We start from the raw sequence: 20,491 nt of genomic DNA, 5'->3' as shown, positions 1-20,491 counted from the left end.
AGACAGCAATCATTAATTTTCAGGCAGCAGATAAAAAATTTGAAATCAGGAAAAAAAGCACAGCAGTGCACAAGTTAACTTTTGATGTTTACGAAACCAAGACATCCTAGCAGCAGACCAGATGCAGTGCTGTTAAGCAAACTGCTAGCAGACTTCTTTATGTCTAATTAGCTGTGTTAAGTATTGAAAAACATACACATGCTATCAAAGAGCATTTTTTTCATAAATATAAAAATGTATCAGAATATCAGTAAGTATATTATTAAATTAATAGCATGAAGTTTTTCACTGCTATGCAGCCAATAATTAAGAGAACCGTTAGCAGCATATGCCATACTGATTTTTTTAAATTATGTTCAAGCATATGAAGTACCTGGAACTTTTATCTCTATAACAAAATAACTTCAAAAAAACTTATTCGGGAACTAGACTGGACAACTGGAAGGCTACTCTAAATCCTTTACAAGTTAGAGAAACAGCTGAAGTCAACTATTAATTCTGTTGAAAAGTGCAGTAGAGATGGCGATTTGGTTAATGAGGTTATCTGACGTTGCTCTGCGGACTGTATTTACGATTACAATGCCCCAGGCCACCTAAACAAGAGAATGCTTCAGGAAAACAAGCGGAGGGGGTTCAGAATAAACTCAAATAAGGTGAAAAAACAGGGAGCTGGGCGCCACGAAACGCGGCCGGCTCCTGCCCGTCGCGGGGGCGACGGTGCGCGGCGGAGCACGACGGCCGCCGGCACCGCCGAGAGACTCCCGACCCACGCCCACCCTTCCCGCGCTGTGCCGCGGCGCAGCCCCGTCCCCCCAGCCCGCCACCGCCGCGGCTGCTCGGCGCCGGCAGCCGTTGGCAGCCGTTGACAGTCGCTACCCGCCGCCGCGCGCCCGCCAACCGCCGGGGGGAAGGGGCGGGGTGGAGAAGGCAGACCCCCGCGCCGCGCGCCCTCACCTCGGCCCCGCGGCGCGGCGCGGCGGGGCCGTGGGGGGGGGCAACCCGCCCCCCCGGCCCCACCCGGCACCGAGGGCGGGCGGCGCGACGGAAAACTTTCCGCCGGGGACGCGGCCCGCTCGCTCGCCCGCCGCGGCACTGCCCCGCCGCCACCTGCACCCCCCTCCCCGCCAGCGCGGGCTGTGCCGCCATTGGCCGAGCCGCTACCGAAGCCCGCTAGGCACAAAAGGCGTTGCTACGTGGAGCCCTATTTTTCCCTCCTTTTTTTTTTCCCCTTCCCCCCCCCTCACACCCCCCCCCTTTCACTACTTCTTCGGAGCGGCGCCCGGGCTCACTCGCAGCGCGTCCGCTCCGCTCCGCTGTGCGGCCACCGCTCTACGCTGCCCCCCGGGCGCGGCGGCCGGCTGAGGCGGGCAGCGCGCCGCCGCCCTCCTCGGCCCCGCCGCCCCGCGCCGGCCATGGCGTAGCGGCCGCGGGAGGCCGGCGGCGAAGATGAGTTTGCCGGCGGAGGACGGCGTGGGCAGCCTGTGCCACAAGGCGCTGCAGATCATCTCCGAGCTGTGCCTCGGCGGGCAGGTGGAGCGGGAGAAGTGCGCCGGCATCTTCCCTCTGGAGACCGCCCGCCAGGGCATCGGCGGCACAGGTAGGGGCGCGGCGGCGGCGGAGCGGCCGGGGATGCGGGGCCGGGCGCCGGCACGGGGAGCGGAGAGGGGTTAGAGGGGCGAGAAACCCGCCCCGACGGGCCGCCGCACAGCCGGAGACGGGGCCCCCTCTCCTCCGCTCTCCCCGGGGCAGGCGTCCCCACGGGGCAGGCTGGGGGTCGGGGCGCACCTGGGGGCAGAGCCCTCCCGCCCGTGACTCGCTGCTGAGGCGATGAAACTCGGCAGAGCCCGAGGCGCTTCCTGAGCGGGCGCTGAGGTGTTTAATATCCCCCATCTCCGTCAGCCCCTCGGGAGCGCAGGGCGGCTTTCTGCTAGGCAGTGCCGACCCTCCGGTGCGACCCGCTCCAGGACCCATCCGGAGAGAACTGGCGGGTTAATTTAAATGCTCTGAAACCAGAAACGTTATCGGAGTCGAAGCCAGGATTTTGACTCCTAACGGTGTTGTCTTTGCCCGCAGATTTCCATGTTGTCTGTGTCTTTTAGAATCGGCTCTGCTCTTTTGCGTTGTTCTGCACGGTACTGTCTAGACCCGTGGTTTCGCACAGTACTTATTTTTTAGGACGGGGTTTGAAAATTAGTCCAAGTTCTGTGCTTAATTTCTGTCTGAAGTAATTGGTAACCTGTTCTGTCGGTGTATAAACGGAAATAGACAGCTTGTGTCGTGGCCAGCAAATAACAAACGTACCGTTCAAATTAAAAAAAAAAAAATTAATACCAAGTCGTGGGAAGCAACAGGTCCTGAGTATGTGCCCCAGCCGCGTTTTTGCTACCGCGGCAGCTGTTACTATTTTTGTCTTCTTTTTCTTCTTCTTATTATTATTATTATAATGCTGACAGATTTTACTGCAAAATCGGGAATATTTGTATTATCTCAGAACAGAAAACTGTTGCCGCCAACCTTCCTGAGAGCGGAGCGATCTTCTTTCCAACTTCGGTACCTGCGCGCGTCTCCCAGGGCTTTTGTCTGGGTTAAGACGTTTGGAGGCAGCGCGGAGTTTTCAGCCGGCAAAGGCAGGCGCGCCCCGGCCGCGGCGGCGCTAGGGGGGCCGGTCCGACCCGGCCCCGGCCCCGCCGCTGGGGCAGCAGCGCCGGGGTGCCGGGGGGACTGTGGGGTGGGGTGGTAACGTGGCTCTTCCACCAGCCCAGATCGCGGTTGTCGCTGTTTGTACGTGCAATTTACCGAGCGCAGCCTAGTCACACACTGCATTAATCATCATCGTCCAAATCGTAGGAGGCTGCATTAAAATAAAATTACTTTACGGAGCCTGGAAAAAAACGGGGCTCTGAAAAGATTGGTTTGTCTGTCTGGCATTTAGAGATTACTGCACAGAGGGTCAGTATTAGGTGTTTAAGCGAATATTTTCATATAAACAGGTGGGATGTGAAGGATACAAAATGTCCCATAAGGTAAAGCAAGGTTTGCTGTTTAGAAAATTTGAGTCTTAAATGCTTGCCTTGATACTGCATTGCATATAGTAACAAGAGCTTCTTTTTGTACATTTCTTCAAAATCAACGGTGTTGCTGGAGTTTTACATTTGAAATCCTTAATCTGAAATTGTTGGATTACAAAAAGTTGATATTTGGCAGACCAGGAGCTTGAAACACTGGTCCCACATCTCAGCTAAGTCCCTAAACCTCACTTTTTCCTCCTCTAAAGGAAACCATTATTAGATGATGGGTGTCAACTGTATTTACACTCACATTAAATTAAACATTGTCTCACTAATTAATAACACTGCTAGTAGGCATATTTAAATACTTTCTGACTACAGAGAAGGAACAAACAGTCAGTCAGTGTTGATACTTGACAGTATTTTAATATAAATATCTTCTCCATCCAAGTTTACATATCACTTGTGTGTACACTCACATAAATTTTATGAAGTGTAGGCTGTAATTACAGTGTTTAGGTTGAGAGAAATGTGGTTATTGAAAGGTGAACAGATAACTATGGAGATGTCTCTCTTCTACTCTTCAAATGCGTGGAGAGTTCCTATTCATCTCTATGAATAAAGTTAATATTATCCACAGTGTTGAACATCCATAGCTCCAGTTCATTAAAGGTGGAAATGTTAAATGTTCTCTATCTTCATTCTGTGAATGAAGCCATAAATATTTGTTTTTTCCTGAAACATCTGTGCCTGATACAAAGATAGTAGCATTTGATGTGAAAGTCCATATCAGATAGCCATATCCTTGTGTGGCTGAGTAAATTATGCACACTTCGGGGGTCATGCAGCTGCGATCCTTCCTACTCTTTGAGGGAAGAAAGGAGCAATGGTTAAGTACCCCTGTCAATTTTGCTATGTTTCCAAACAGTGGTGTGCAGGGAGCCCTTTCCCATCGCATGCCCAAGCTGGGTGATACACATCATGAAACCATTTCAGTTATTCTCTGTCTTGGGCTCTGTGCAGCTATAGCAGCATGTTGGGAATCAGCACCTGCAACAAGCCCTGAAGTGTGTGGAGAAGAAACTAGCATAGTACAAGTAAGATTTTTGAGTTTTTAGGAGGACTTACTGATGATGTGGAGAGGATAAAGAAAAGCCCATGAGAGGGTTATTAAAGTATAATAGATGATTAGTATTCTATAATATAACAACATATAGTAAACATTCAGTGAAAATCCAATGCTGGGAAACAACACAAAAAAGAGGTGAGAAAAGAGAAAGTAAGAGCTGTCTATATACTGACAGAGTATTCTCTCTTTGAATGCTGTCTTCATTCTGGTTTCCCCAACTGAAAAAGCAGATACCTAAAAGTGACACAAAGATAGCATAAGTAAGAATCACTAGTGAGATTCCATTGGAGCAAAGAAGGTTAAAAGACTAAGACATCCACATTTGGAAAGGAGAGAATAATAGAAGTTACATTTCAGAAAGTAAAAGAGTGGATAGTAAAAAGGAAAGCAGACCACTTCTGTTTAATACACAAATAGAAACATGCACTGGAAATCAAGAATGTTGACATAGACAAGTAAAACTGATGTGATATGGTTATGTTGTAGGTGTGTTGATTGCCTTTTGGCCAGAGTGTAAAGAGCAGCTGAGCTTCTCAGAGGAACCAGCTAGTTGAGCAAAATCATTCACCACCCAAATCCTAGGCTAAAAGCAAAGTATGAGACAATATTAACTTCGTCCCAAGTTTCATTGGCAAGTGCAGGGGCTGGGCACTGATTTTGTGGTTGTATAGGTGTCTAGGCATGAGAAAGAAGCATAATAGAATCAAACACAGACAAAGAACAGGAAGCCAGAGACACATACAGAACAAAAATGGAGGGTATGGCTTTGGGGAAATGGAACATAGCAAAATAAAACAACAAAGCAGGAAGGAGAGCTATTCAGGTATACTGGTAACCAAAACAAGGCTTAGGATAAGGAATAAGGAAATAACCTCCTCATGTTCAATTCCTTTTATTCTCAGAGAAAAAAGAGTTTGGGCATTCTTTGTCGACAAACAGGATTGCATCAGTGAAATCCCTGATTCTTCAATAGTTCTTTTTTTTTTTTTTTTTTCCCCTCCCAGTGACAACAACAAAACCTTAGAACCTTCATTTACTGCTTACCGCTTGGGTCAAGAAGGGGTAACCATATTTAATGTAATGGGTAATTAATCTATGGAACTCACAGCAAAGAATTTTATTGAGAGAAATAATTTTCTAAATTTCCAAGAGCATTAGACAATTAGTGAAGATACAACATCTGCTGTTATATTTTCTGCCCTGGTAATTACAAGGACTATTAATTCTCATGTCTCAGAGGAATGTTCAAGAGAAAAGATTAGGAAGCTATTTACATTTATGGTATCTTTATATAGTTAGATGACTCCGTGAGCTTCCTCTAAAGAGTATAATGTTTTTGGCAAAATGCAGAATTAGATGTGCAACTGATTTTTCTTATAGACACCTCCTTTACTTCCAATAGATTTGAGCAAAATGATTACGGTGTTTGTCAAATAATGGGAAGAATTCAGCTGGAAAATAAATGGGAGCTAGAGGTGCAGGATTGTGCCTACCAAAATTGGTCTTCAATCCAAAAAAAAGTATTTGCTAGAAATGTCTAAATTTCACATGTGCAGCTTGGCTATACCTGTATTTATACTCTGGTTGCCTGGTTGATAAAGAACTCCAATTCACTTTTGCCAGTTAAGTATCCCTCCTGATTTTCAAAGAATCTGTGTACATCAAAGTTCTATCTGGGAGCATTTCTATAAGTTAAGGCAGTTGCATAAAGTGTGGTGAAAGGAGGTAAATCCTGCTTTACGGACACGTGTTTAAAATTCGTTGCTATTGCATGTCCTCTGCAAATGGTGGGCATCTGCTGCTGTCGTTGTCTTTATTTTTTGGCCTGCCGATCCTGCAGAACAGAGTCCCATTAACAGTTCTCATGGGGTACCAGCATCTAGAACTGAGCCGGGAACCCAGTGGTTATCATTTCAGGAGGGCATGTTTTAGCCAATGGTCTGCAGAGTGATGTTGACTCTTGCTTGTCAGACAATAAATTTTTAAGTTGACCATGCAGAGAATATCTGCCTCTACCAGATTGTTCGTTATTTGCCTAAATATTCTACACTCAATTATTTTACTACCATAAAAGCTTAACCAACTAAGCTTCTAACCCTCCCCCTGATTGACAGTTTACTATGGGAGTATAAAAGTAATAAGAACTCAGTGGAGCACCCTAGACATGGCCATCCTGTCATGCAGTCTCACTCTTCCAAGAAGAGCAAAGTCATGGGTCCCCCGCGGTAGCCACCGTGAGTCCTCTGTCAACCATCAGCTGCTTCCCTGCCAGCTCTCAACCTGCTTATGGCAGCTAATGATTCTCATTCAGCCCCATTTCCTTTAAACATACATATGCACTCATATATATTTAGTATAAACTGTAAGTGTACTTACAGCCAGCCTTCTCCTGGCTTAACTGGATAACAGTCCAGTCTCTGCCTGGATCCATTTGGAGGAGAGGAACAGATTTACCCAGTAGTGTGTTATCAAGTTCCTCTCAACTGTGCCAAAGCAAGCATGAAGGTGACTACAAATGGCTTGAATGGGTGTGAAGAATACTGTGATCAATGTAGGAATGTTGCACAAGAAAGGCACATTTTTCTTCATAAGAAAGTAACTGTTGTGTGTAACAATTGAACATTCTGTTATAGAGAAATGTGATAAAATTAAATAATAAACATTTGAACAGGTAACAGACAGATCAAATTATTTATGCTATAACTCATAACCTGTTAAGAGCAGATATTACCAGAGAGAAATATGGTTGGGGGCAGGGGGGGAGTGCAGGGTTACTGAAAACTATGCTTTCCAAAATCAGTGTTAACAGCTGTGAAAAACAAAAGTGCATCTAATTCAGCAGCATAAAGGTTGAACAGAGGGCTAAACATACACAGAGATCAGGTTTATTTACAGTAAAAGTGAAGGCAGTCAAAACAATGCAGAAGTACTCAACATAGAGAGCAGTGATACACAGGAAAAGTGGGAGTTATGCGAAAGAATCTTCCTGCTTCCTCCTTATACATTTTTCGAAGAAATACAGACAAAAAATACCAAAATGGTTACACAGCTGGAGGTCAAATCTGTGATGATGAAGATAAAGAGACACAGTGTTTTGCTGGGTCTCATCATATGTATGAGATTATTGTTATATAATGCTGGGCTTGAATAAATGTAACCAGGACAGTTCAAAAATGACACTTGAGCTGTGTGAACCTTGTTATAGCTATGGCACGTTCAAGATTAATGGCTGTCCTATGGGCCTAAGATGTGTTTTCATTTCATTTTCTTGCCTGAAAGAGGTTGATGAGGTATTCTTGCAGATGTTTACAGAAACATCCTCACAAATGTGAGAACAGCATGGGACCAAGCCCAAAGCTGGGTTTTGGGGTAATAGAAGTCAAGGGGGTGGCAGACATGGGCTGAGCAGAGATGGGAGTTTATCTCCCATTGAGATTAAATGAGAGTTAACAAGTAGGAAAGTAGAGAGGCCAGAAAAAGCCTTGGAAGTAGAGACAAATAATCTACATTTTGTGTGATAGAGAGGAGAGGCCAGCATTCAGTGCAACAAATTTTGCTCCCTACACTGCAGGCAAAACATGATGACCCAGTCAGGCAAAGTGACAACCATCTTTTCTAATTACATGCAGCATGCTAATGAAGTACTGAGGCTCATAATTACACAGCTGTTGTGGCAGGTTGCTTCTGATTTCTGGAAAACAGAATGTAATACAGGCCAGGAAAAGGCTAATAAGCTTTTAAGAAATACCTGCATTCCAATATCTGGAAATACTTGCTATGTGACACCATCTAAAGGCCCATATTTGGAGTCTGAAATGGCAAAAAGGATGTTTCATTTGTGGTTGGATAAGTGTAGATGCTTACATGCATTAATAAATACAATAACTTAGATAAAACAATTTTGACAAGAGATTAATAATTTTATATGCTGTAAGGATGCAATAAATCATAGTGATACATGACTCCTTTTGACCTCCTTTACTGTCAAAAAACATGATACCTTAAAGCCCTGTTAGCTTTAAGAAGCAATAAACCAGCCAGTAGATGGTGATAGCTGTTTTGAGTAAATTCCTACATCATCAGCCTGAATTAACAGCATAGGAGGGAACACATTCATAACAGGGCTAGAGTCAAAAAAATTGAGGAAGACCTTCAAAGTATGTTTTTTCATGAGAACAGCAGAGGAGGTCATATCTAGACTTTTCAATGAAAAGCTATTTTTGCAGTTTGAAAGGTAAGTCAATGTTTCAAGGTTCAGCTTAGAGGAGAAAATACAAGACACTATACCTGTCACTTTCTGAAGCATGCTGAAGCATTATGTCCCCGGTCTGTAGCGATTTGGATGAAATGGAGGTAAGTGTGGAAGATCTGCTAATGCCAGGTAAAAATGAGCACCAACAACTTTTGATGTTCTTCTGATTTCCCCAAGGAAAACTGAACAGCAGAAATGCTGGGTTGGACCAACCAGTTCATATACATGGGGATGAAGGAGATTTATTGGACCCAGACATTGATAAAGACTCCTCCCTCCCCCCAGAACACCTCTGGAAAACCAAAGGCATATTAAGTTACCTGAATGAGCTGACTCCTGATGTTCCAGAAGTCAGTTCCATTCAGAACAGACCCCAAGGAGAGGGTGGAGTTGCTTATGGATGGTTAGCAAGAGAAAGAAATTAAAAGTAAAAAGAATGGATTTAAAAAAAGTGAGAGACAGTGTTCTTTAAATATTAAGAGTAACCAAGATCCAGTATATACCAAGAGGGGACCAAAAGAGACTGTAATCCCTTTTTTCCATGAGTTCCTCCTCCCCCAGTCGCTTTGCTGGCAAGAGCACGTTCTCAGTGCAGTACTTCACAGGCCTGTCAGACACAGCTTGTCTTCTGCCAGCCGAGGGCAATTGCAGCAAGTGCATCTAAAGCTGGTGCAATACTGCTGTGCTCTGCAGGAGTCGTGGAGTATGAGCCTGGGGTACAGTCTTGTCTTGCAGACTCATCCCCATCCCTTTAACCTCTGGCAGGAGCTATGTTACTGTAAGCGCCTCTGCATATCCTCTGGCATGTGGTCTGACTTGCGAGAGGGACCCAACCTTGTGATTTGACATAGTTATGGTGGACCACCCCTGCCTTGTTCTGCCTGCCGCTTATACACGTGGGCAATGGCATCACAGTACTCCCTGGTCTCTCTCCATGCGAGCTCATGGCTTCATGGAGTATCTTTTCTTCCAGGCTAAGCATCAAGGGGTATATGCCGTCAGGGCACTCACTAAAATGTAAAAGAACTTAATTTGATAAAAAATGGAAGTCTGCCAGCATGCATGTCTTTGAATGGATTTGTGTGCAGAACTTGGTTGAGGCAAGTTTCAAGCACAAGTGGTTGGAAGCCATGGTACATAAACCATTGCTCAAAGCATTCCCAGGCATCCAGAAAAAAATGCCCATGTTTCCACATTACTTGCCTAATGTGAAACATTAAATGTCAAGGTGGAAGTGTTTCTCAGGAGATTTATAAAAAATGCAGAGAGATTTTGAAGGAAATATAGTTCAAGCACTCCCAAAATAGACATGACTTTCTCAAATGAGAAATATAAAATGGCCCGAAATTTCAGCATCTTGAAAGAGCAGTTTTAAGTGGAAAACCACGAGTAAACAGGACACTTCCTGTCATGAAATCTTGTCAAGACTATGAAGATGACATTATGGATAGAGGTATGTAATGAAAAATCACCATAAGCGAACTGTTAACTCTATTGAAGTCATGGGAATATTCCCATTGATCAGAAGGAGGTGTGTAAAAGACAGGATTTTCTCCATGTTCATAAGTTTACCTGGCTTGTAAACAAGAATGGCAAGGATAATGCTCCATGCCCAAATAAGTATTCAGAAAAGATGTCCTATTCTGTGTGAACATGTAGCATTGAAGACAAGATGTAGTTCAAAATGTTTTTTCTCTTCCTCCATAAAGACCAGTGAGAACATTGTTTAGACTTCTGGCATTTAATGGTGTCCCAGCAGAATGAAAGCATCTCCACCTGCATCTAAAAACTTAAGCAGTCTTTGAATTTGTCACCAGTTTTACATCTTTAAATAATTCTGACATATATAGAATGCAACCTCTTTCTGATGATACATCCATCCTTCAGTACTCATTTTCCTTCCCAAGTTTCCTTGATGGGGATGTGAAGAAACTCCTGGTCTGTAGTACTGTCTTTTAATGTTTTGTCATCTTAAACAAAACTCCCTATAAAAAGGGCAATATAAGAGACATACCAGTCTAACACATAAAGGGTTAGGGAAGCTCTGTTTGTCTGCTGTTCCACAGATGACTTCAGTCTTCACACAGTAGCAAAATTCTCCTAATACTTGTTCAATTGAGCAACTATCAGAAGTGAAGAAACAAAACAATACACTCTAGTTTTTGTGTCGATTTATGTGACACGCTGATTGCTCTATAGCAATGATCGCATACGATGTAATGAAATTAATTTTCTTTTATAATGAACTAATTTTTAGTCAAATTCTTGGCAATTATAGTACTTCATATTTTTGTTCAGGTATTTTGTATGAAAAAGTACAATATGTGAGGCTCTTGAATTCATTGGTAAAATACCAGGTATGGAAACTATAAGTTGGAAAACCATTTCTAAAATTAGCTCTTAGATTTTTTTTTGCTCTTGAGAGTTCAGATGTTCGATGAAGTTCTTTTGAGCTATAAAATACACATTTTCTGTAAAGATTTGGGGGACTGATTTAGAATTTGAAATAGTTTAATGGAAATATAGGGGGGAAAAAAGTGAAGGTTGAAAAATTGGAGTAGGTGTTTAAAAGAGACACCAAGTTATTTGAAGGCTGGAAAAAATGTCTTGCAGTGAGAAGCTTAAAGTAGGATTGGTTAGAAATGCTTTGATGGAATGTTCTTCAGCTGAAGAACAAAGCTGAAACTCTGCTGCAAGGGGTCAGTTTTCACATTTCTGGTTTTGAAATGTTTCCAACTGCTTCAAAGTTATTGAAACATCCTGTTTCAAGATATTCTAAATGAAAAATTATAACTTTCCATTCTAAAAGTCTTCATCTCAAGGTGTAACCTATTTATGCCAAGTGTCTCTAAACTGAGCTGAAAATATTGCAAATGACTCAAAAAAAAATTTTTTTTTGAGAGAGAGAAAGAGATGTTCATGAACATTTTGAAGAGTTTGTGTTATGTTTTGAGAATGAAAAAAAAAATTCACTGGGGTAGAAATATTATCTACCTCTGTATTCATAAATTAGATTTGCATATGACCATTCTCTGGCATTGAGGCCAACTCACATGTAACAGCCTGCATCCACGCCATTAAACTCTGTCATCTACCAAAAGAGAAGGGCCACATACAAACTGCCTATTAAAAATGATTGTTGGCCTACCCTAATTCCTGAATCATGCCCAGAGGTTGGTTGGGAGAGTGTGAACTGTCCCAGGTTAAAACTATTCCATGAACTACTATAGGCAATTGAGTTTCAGTGACTGGGTTTGTTTCCTTGCACCATTTAGTTTATTTCTATCTTGCATAGGCATATGTTTTGAGTACTAACCGGTTACTTAATCTTTCATACAAAGACATAAAAGAAGCAGTGACTGTAAATTAGAACTACAAAATGCAAATTAGCAACACAAATTTTGCAACAAAGTGATTACAATTGAAACAAGCTGTAAACTCAGCATCTCTTCATGTCTTGATGTCAAGATCGGACACTCCGCTGCAGGATATGCGCAAGCAAAATAAAAACTACTGAGCTCAGTAAAGGTATCAGAGAAAACAGTAGATCAAAACAAATAACCTAATAACCTCTCCTGAGGATAAATTCTCTGGAAAAATCATATGCAAAAGTATTGTTTGCTTCTTATGTTACATTATTATTAGCTATAATTATGCATTAATTTATATTATGGAAGCATCTTAAATCAGAAGTTGACATATGAGTTTCTCATTAAGCTAACATGCATATTCCAGGGGCTACATTTTGACATTTATCTACGGACAGAAAAGGGTGACACCTTTGTCAGCACTGTCAGGAAATGTTCAAGAAGGCATAGTTCTGATCAAGGCAGGGCAGCAGTTTGTGCTGACCTCTTTAAATCAAGAAGCACATCCTCTGTCATTTCCTCTGATGCTGCCAGGACATGTGTGAAGTAAAGTTGAGCAGAACTGAGCCTTTCAAATCTCAAGACTGTAAACAATTTCTGTTTTCTTTTGCTGAGCTCAGTATTTGTTACTGAGAGATGTATCTGGTATTTATACATTAATATAAAAAATCTTAATCTAAGTGACCTATGAGCTACATACTACTTCATGGAGCCAATACATGCCTAGAGGACTACTTTTCTTCCTGTGATCCTTTAGAAGAAAATATGCTCAAACTGCTTGGTGCATTTTTCCACTGGTTCAATTTAGTAGCCTGTAGCCTCGAGCTATGGATGCAAAATATTAGCTGTAAAACTGTCAAGCCTTGTTGTAACAAGCAGCAACAGCCATTGCTTGAGGGACATTTAAACAGGATTTACTGAATATTTTTTAAATATAGAAAAGGCTCTTTTCAAAAGGAAAGAGTTTTTTATTTATATTTTATGATATTATATGATACTGGAAAAATGAAACTGAAACATGTCACATATAAGAAAACTCCTAATTACAGCTCTAACTGGCACTTCTGATGATCCACCATCTCCTAAAATATGAGTCTGTTCACAAACTCCGGTTGATATGAAATTTGTTTTCCTTACTTTGGCAGTACTATTGGATATGTTAACCTACTGTGGCAGAAAAAGTCAAATACAGGGCAGCAGGGGTAACTAATGTGTATGGTATGGTCTCTGTAAAACTCAGTGTTCTACAGTGTACTCTGAGGCTAGCTTCAATTTCAAAGCGGAATTTTAGATACCAACATATACATGCTGGCTTGATCTAGCAGCATTTAAGATTTAACCCCAGATAACTGTAACTTCTTGGTTATGACAGATTATATCCTGTCCCTGTTTATGCCCATTAAACTTCAGGTTTTAACATGTTTCTGAAGCAGCTAGCACACAGAGTTAAAAGTTTGGAAAGTCCTGAAGAAAAATGTGTATCAGTCTGGACGTTTAGAACTGATCTGTCTTTATGTGCACTTACAGAAAATGTTGTCTTTGATTTAATTTTTGGGTAAGATATGTTCCTGAGCCAACATCCTTTGATAACAATGGCTAGGTGTATTTTGGACCATTTGAGTAGTCTCTTCCTTTTTGAGAAGCCTGACTGATTATGTGTGGCTAGTGGTACAGCTATTGATCCCTAGCTTCAGCAATAACGAATGGAATATTTGTAAGGTAAATATTAGAGAATGATAATGTTCTAAAGGTATAGGCTTGGATATCAAAAAGGAGAAATATTAAATAGAACTTTAAAACTCTACAAAGGATAATTAAAATTCTTCCGTCTCCTTACCTGTGTCATTTTTTTTTCCCTCTCCATATTTGTCTGTCATGATGGTCTCCTCTTTCTAATTCCTTGCAGACATCTCAGTGAGTCTGTTAGCAGTAGTCGTCAGCTTCTGTGGGCTCGCCTTGCTGGTAGTCTCACTTTTTGTCTTTTGGAAGTTGTGTTGGCCCTGCTGGAGAAGCAAACCTCTCACTTCTAATGCCAGTAATATCCCTCAAAGCAACTCCAGTGCTCCTACGGAGGTTTTTGAGACCTGTGAGAAAAAAGAAGTTAAAGAAAATGGGAAACCTTCAACAAAGGTACTTGAAGCTGCATTGAAAATTAGCCACACTTCACCTGATATACCAGCAGAGGTCCAGAATGCACTGAAAGAACATCTAATCAAACATGCACGCATGCAGAGGCAGATCACTGAGCCTACATCATCATCAAGGTAAGGGACACTCAAATTTATGGCATGTTTCCTGGAAATAGGTAAAAGCCAGAACATTCTGCTCAAGAATTTCCCAGATCCTAGAATATTCACTGAGTTCTTATAAGTTGTGGATAAAACAGCAGTCATGTTAAGCCAAAGCCTCAGTGTTCTGTGAACAAAATATTCTGAAAAATAAGGTGCACCTTCAGTTACATCATTTTTTGAACGTACAAACATTAAATCTATATCTTCAGCTACTTTTTCAATACATATGTTACTACGTCAAGCATTTCCATTTTAAGTTTTATGTACAGGAAAAGCTATACCAGGGTTATTTTTTAAAGTACTGCAAGTCTGTAGAGTCTGGCTTTTCAGGGAGATATTTTTATTGATATAACAGTTGCTTTTGCAGATAAAAATTTCCCTCTTCATTAAATAAATGACAGATTGATTGTTGATGGCACGTTTCTTTAAGACACAGTTTGCCACTTATAAAGGAATTAAGGAATTAAATTAAATTAAGGAATTAAATTAAATACCTTTAAAGGAATTAAAATCCTAAGTCTAAAAATGTAGATCCTTATGGAGTCATCTTAAAGCACTACAGATTTTATACAGATTTTTAAATAAATGACAAGCATATAGTATGGCTGAAGTGATTTCTTTAATATTAAAGTGGAGGAGACAAACTTTTATTTTGTCTTAGGTACTGGATTATGTTGATATGCAGTGAAAAAGAGATGTGCAGTGATCTATAGTATCAGTAGGGTTTTTTTTTTCTTTTCCACACACAGTATCATCAGATTTAATGCATGAGAAACAAACAATGAAATACAAAGGTCAGATCCTACATCGTAAAAAAAAAAAGAATGCTTTGTAAACACAAAATAGGAAAATGAAGTTTAAAGGGGGAGTCACCTGTGGTATTGCATAATGACATAAATAAGAATACAAATGCAATATAGGAAGTAGCTTTCACTCAATAGACTATTTGCTAAATGAACACATGCTACTAAAGCAAAAAAGTTGCATTACAATAAGCGTTGGAGCCACAATATTGGAAAAGACACATTCTTTGTATTCAGTGGACACATATTTTGCTGGTCTTCTGTGAGTTGCTAAAACAGCATTTTGCCAGCACAGTACATTCTTTGAGATGGCAAGTGCTGAAGTGCTTTTTTCCAGCTATTCCAACATGTGGAACAGCCCACAGGCAACCACAGGAGGCTACCAAAAATTAGAGCGCTCCAGCCAATGAAGATCTAGCAGCTGAATGATCTCCTGAATTTTGAGGCTGTACAGATGGCTTTATGCTACAATGCCCTGGCTGTGCCTGGCTCCAACTACTGTATCCATCTGCTAAGAGAGGGAGTACAGTATCCAAGCCATTCTGAGGAACTTTTTCAAAACACTGGGAAGACAACTCTGAAATTGTAATTGTCATACTGGATATAGAGGTACCAAAACTGATACAATTTAGCATGACAAAGATATTTTTTAATGGGATATTATCCAACTGGATATTAATAGAAAAAGTTTTATCCATCATGTGCCAACAGGTAAATCTTTAGCTAGTCAGATCACCATGTCCTGAACAGACAGAAGAAATAGCTAGTTGACAAATGAACTCAAATGTTCTCTATGATACTGTAGAGAAAGAAAGACGTTCCAAGAACATAGTCCAGAGTTGTTTCAGTCTGGAAAATATTCCCACAGACCTCTAGAGTGATTTGGACTGGGACCTAAACCCATAAAATATCCTTGAAGCAAGCTAAGGACAGTTTTATGAAATAAAAACCTGATATCAATCCTATTTTTTCTGCACGGGTTGGTTGGTAACTTTGTAAGGGAGCTTTTTTCTTTCCATTCCCTCTATATTACCAGTGTCAAATCTTTCTTCGGAGGAATAATTCCTTCCCCTTGAGTAGTCATCCCACCTTAGCCAATTAATAGTAGGGTGTTTGGAGACATCATCTTCTTTTAGAGTTTGCTGAAAAACTCTGCACCGTTGTTACAAACCGTTTTTACTACACAGAAATGCACCTTTCTGTGTTTACAAATGCATTTTTTCTATACCTCTGCTTATTTCACAAAGCTGCCTGCTTACTGAGTCCTTAACTTCCCACAGCCCATATTAATTATGTATTAATGTATGAATTTCATGTATGAGATGAAGGCTGGACACTTGGACCAACTTTTTGTTTGTATCACAGATCGTTGAATCACAAAATTACTAAAAACTGCCACAGTATCCTTCCTTGGGAACCTTTAAAGAAAGGGGAGCCTTTACCAGGCATGGAAGTAGCATAGCTTTCCCTTATACCACCTTCAGTGCAAAACTACTTCATTGTACTTCAGAGTCCTGAGTGACTGGAATACACTATCTCCTAACTGTACTCAGTTGACAAGGGATCTAAGAGAAATGTTTGTTGTCTGGGTTGTGTTAAGGTCTCCTCTATACTAGTCTCACCTGAGCTTGTGCAGAGAAGAGAGTTGTAACCAATTCTCCAATAGCTACTCATAATTTCTGCCTACCTTGCCAGACTGCTGTGTGAAAGTCAAATGCCGTTTTTTGTCTTCTTGCATCCACCAACTCTTAATAAAAGAAATGGAATCATATTAACTCATTATAATTGAAGTACAAAGTTTAAAAAGCCATTCAGAGCAATAATAAAATGTTTCTGATCACTTTTTCTAGACTGCACATTTAACAGAGACATGTTAGTACAGGGAAATGATGTATTTTTGCTTAATTAGAACTATATCATTTTCATGGTTCCCAGTAATATTAAAAAATCCCTGCCTATTAAAAAAAAATATTTTTTTTCAGTCCTTAATCCCAATTAACCAGTAAACTACAATAGGTGAAGCATTCCTGCATCAGTGCTGTACAATAAACTACACTTTAGTTCCGTGTGAAAGAGAACCACTCTTCCCAATACTTCAGGAGGGTATTCTATAATATAAATTATTGCTTCTGTGATATTCCTTCATTCCAATGTTCATCTGTAATTTCAAAGGACATGTTCTGAGCTATTTAGCATTATGTGGGAGAGCAGCTTGTCATTCAGCTCAGCAAAAACTAAGTCAGCTCCCAAGAGGCACAAAGGCAAAAGTGAGGTGCTTGGGAATGTTAAGGTTGAAAAAAAACAAACAGGTCTGTTGAATTTAGGTGCTTGCAGGAGAGGCAGCAGTCTCTGTTCTGTCTAAATACCACTTAAGTGTCGGTATCCATTCCTGGCTCTGGTTGTAAAGATTAGTCTCATGTCATCCAGGAGAACTAGAACAGAGCCATCCCTCATAAACCTCAAATCGTAGCAGAAATCACCATCCTATCCTTCTCTTCTGTCTTACTTGTGGCAATTGTACTGAGTTAGGAATCAGCTTCATATTATCATTATTCCTCTACAAGTACAATTTTATACTGAGGATTTACATACAGATTTACTATGCCTCTGAGTTTATTTCTTCTGAGTAAAGGAAGACATGTCTATTATATGAGTACTACCTGAGAGCCAATAGTGGTCAAAGTACCTGGATTTGCACACATTAGTAGCTTTGCAGCATCTTCACAACCTGATTGCCTGTCATCCTTGTACTTCATTACAACAGTCATTAATTCGTTTTTTATTTCAGAACAAAGGAAGATAAATATGTTGCCATGACAACAATGAAGCATCTTAATAATTAACAGACCAATTAGCTATCTTGGCAAAATGCTGTGACTCAGAACAGATTCTAGGCGCTATGTAATTAAGGTATTGGCTCAGTACAGCAAAAGCACTGCTGGTTCCCACTTTGAATAATCTTACAGCTGCATTGTTTTACTCAGTGACACGTCACAACAATGACTAGCCTCACTAGAGGATCTTACATATATGAGATCTGAAATTTTGAAAGGAGGTTGGTAACTTAGAAATCACAGATTCAGGTTTTTACCTATTATTTTTACAGGTGTTAACTCAGGTCATCATATATGCAAGAGAATACAAGCAAAAATAGGTTTTTTTATATCCAGCTTAATTCAAACACTGGAAAATGTCACACAGCCACTTTCACTGTTTCCCTTGCATAGGCAGTTTTATCTACTGCCTGTCCATGGCAGGGTTTGAACATGGTTATCTGGACATATCTGTACTACAGCTGCAGGTGTGAGGAGCACTCAGGAAGACCTACCTGCACAGATTAATCTCATTAGCACAGATTAAAAGTAGCCGTAACACAGGTCTTTGTGGACTTTATTTTGAGGCAGAGATACTAGAGAGTTAGTGCATGAATTGCTGGATGCCCAGACTTTTATTGCCAGTACACTTTGGGCGGAGTCCAGTTCCTTCCTTGTGTTTGGCCCTCTGAGAAAACCTACTAGGCTGAACTTTCCAGAGGGCAAAGGCAGAATAACAACCCTCAAATTCCCCGCTGACATGATTATACTTACTTTTTCTGACTAGGTTGGGCCTTTTAGCTCCTCGCTCCATTGGACATTGTTCGGTGGACATTGTATGCTATGAATTTGAGGAGTCTTAACATTTGAGGGTAGAAAAATCTTTGAAGTGGTCTGTCTGTGGAAAAAAAGTAGAATGTGTTATGAGAGGTGTGTTATTCATTTAAACTGGAGATCAAAACACCTGGATTTTCTGAAGCGACTTCAAATCTAGACTATGAAGTCCTCCGTCCCCTCTTTTTGTGTTACAGTAGGACTGTTCCCTACATCTAACACTGAAATAGCCAAAAGGGGAAATGTTCTTGTCTATTATTGGTGGCTGCAGATTACCCTCTTGCATCTCCGCTCAGCTAAACTGCAGTAGTTCTGTGCTTCATGTCTTTGGCAACCACTTCACTTACAGCAAAAATACAAATAGTGTCTATGAAATGGGCCCTGGTAGCTTTCAAATGGACAATTTGCATTTCTGGTTTAAAGAAAGAAACACGGCTGTGTCACCTCTTGTTTTCAGAACACAGCACCACAGGGAAACCAAGCAATAAGGCAAGGCTGTGTTTGACATTAATAAGCAGTTGATTTCAAAAAGCAGAGGAAATTCTGACAGTTATAGCATTTTTAATGGCAACTAAGTATACCTGCAGGAGGAGGTAGTGAGTTTTTTCCAGGACAGATTGTAGAAGCAGTGAAACACCATGGAAGTGTGAATATGCCCAAAAAATGAGCTGAACAGTGTGGTCATAATGGCGTATGCTGATGATTAATTCTGTGAAGAATTTTGACCAACTTTCTTTTACTACTGTAAGGCTGTATGGCACACCACAGGTTTGATTTCACTCTTAATAGGAAAAGCAAAAATTTCCATTGATGTTCATGAGTCAAGATAAGCCCATAAATACTCTGCATGTGCTACATGGTATCCAGAATTACACAGAATCACAGAATCACAGAATGGTTGAGGTTGGAAGGGACCTCTGGAGATCATCTAGTCCAACCCCCCTGCTCAAGCAGGGTCACCTAGAGCACACTGCACAGGATCGCGTCCAGGCACGTTTTGAATATCTCCAGAGAAGGAGACTCCACTACCTCTCTGGGCAGCCTGTTCCAGTGCTCTGTCACCCTCACAGTGAAGAAGTTTTTCCTCATGTTCAGATGGAACTGTCTGTGTTTCAGTTTGTGCCCGTTGCCTCGCGTCCTGTCGCTGGGCACCACTGAAAAGAGTCTGGCTCCATCCTCTCGACACCCTCCCTTCAGATACTTGAACACGTTGATAAGATCCCCTCTCAGCCTTCTCTTCTCCAGGCTAAACAGGCCCAGCTCTCTCAGCCTTTCCTCATAAGAGAGATGTTCCAGTCCCCTAATCATCTTTGCAGCCCTTTGCTGGACTTGCTCCAGTAGTGCCACATCCCTCTTGTACTGGGGAGCCCAGAACTGGACGCAGTACTCCAGATGTGGCCTCAGCAGGGCTGAGTAGAGGGGGAGGATCACCTCCCTCGACCTGCTGGCAACACTCTTCCTGATGCACCCCAGGATACCATTGGCCTTCTTGGCCACAAGGGCACATTGCTGCCTCATGGTTAACTTGGTGTCCAGCAGCACTCCCAGGTCCTTCTCGGCAGAGCTGCTTTCCAGCAGGTCAACCCCCAACCTGTACTGGTGCATGAGGTTATTCCTCCCCAGGTGCAGAAGCCTGCACTTGCCTTTGTTGAACTTCATGAGGTTCCTCTCTGCCCACTTCTCCAGCCTGTCCAGGTCTCTCTGAATGGCAGCACAGCCCTCTGGTGTATCGGCCACTCCTCCCAGTTTTGTATCGTCAGCAAACTTGCTGAGGGTGCGCTCTGTCCCTTCATCCAGGTCATTGATGAATAAGTTGAACAATTACAAGGATTTAAACATAATGCATCTTGGTAGGAGTACACAAATCCATTTTCTAATACACTACACAGAAGTGTTTGAGAACAGAAAAAAAAAAAGCTATCAGAAAAATGTTGACCAAAACTTTGAAATGTATTACAGCCAGGATAAAATATTCACAATATTATTGGAGAAG

The 20,491-nt window shown here is 41.5% G+C and overlaps 1 protein-coding gene across 1 annotated transcript in view; it reads left to right on the top strand.

Annotated features, from left to right (window-relative positions):
• The first annotated feature begins 1,446 nt into the window (after window positions 1-1,446).
• Window positions 1,447-20,491, top strand: part of SYT10 (synaptotagmin 10) — a 36,706-nt gene continuing 17,661 nt past the window's right edge. The window contains exons 1-2 of the mRNA XM_067289860.1: window positions 1,447-1,597; window positions 13,664-14,021. Of these exons, the coding sequence (XP_067145961.1) occupies window positions 1,447-1,597; window positions 13,664-14,021 (509 nt within the window). The remainder of the gene's footprint in view (window positions 1,598-13,663; window positions 14,022-20,491) is intronic.

Source organism: Apteryx mantelli, chromosome 1 (assembly GCF_036417845.1).
Source record: "Apteryx mantelli isolate bAptMan1 chromosome 1, bAptMan1.hap1, whole genome shotgun sequence".
Taxonomy (NCBI): domain Eukaryota; kingdom Metazoa; phylum Chordata; class Aves; order Apterygiformes; family Apterygidae; genus Apteryx; species Apteryx mantelli.
Note: the sequence above shows the minus strand (reverse complement) of the source record. Positions and strands in the feature narration are given on the sequence as shown.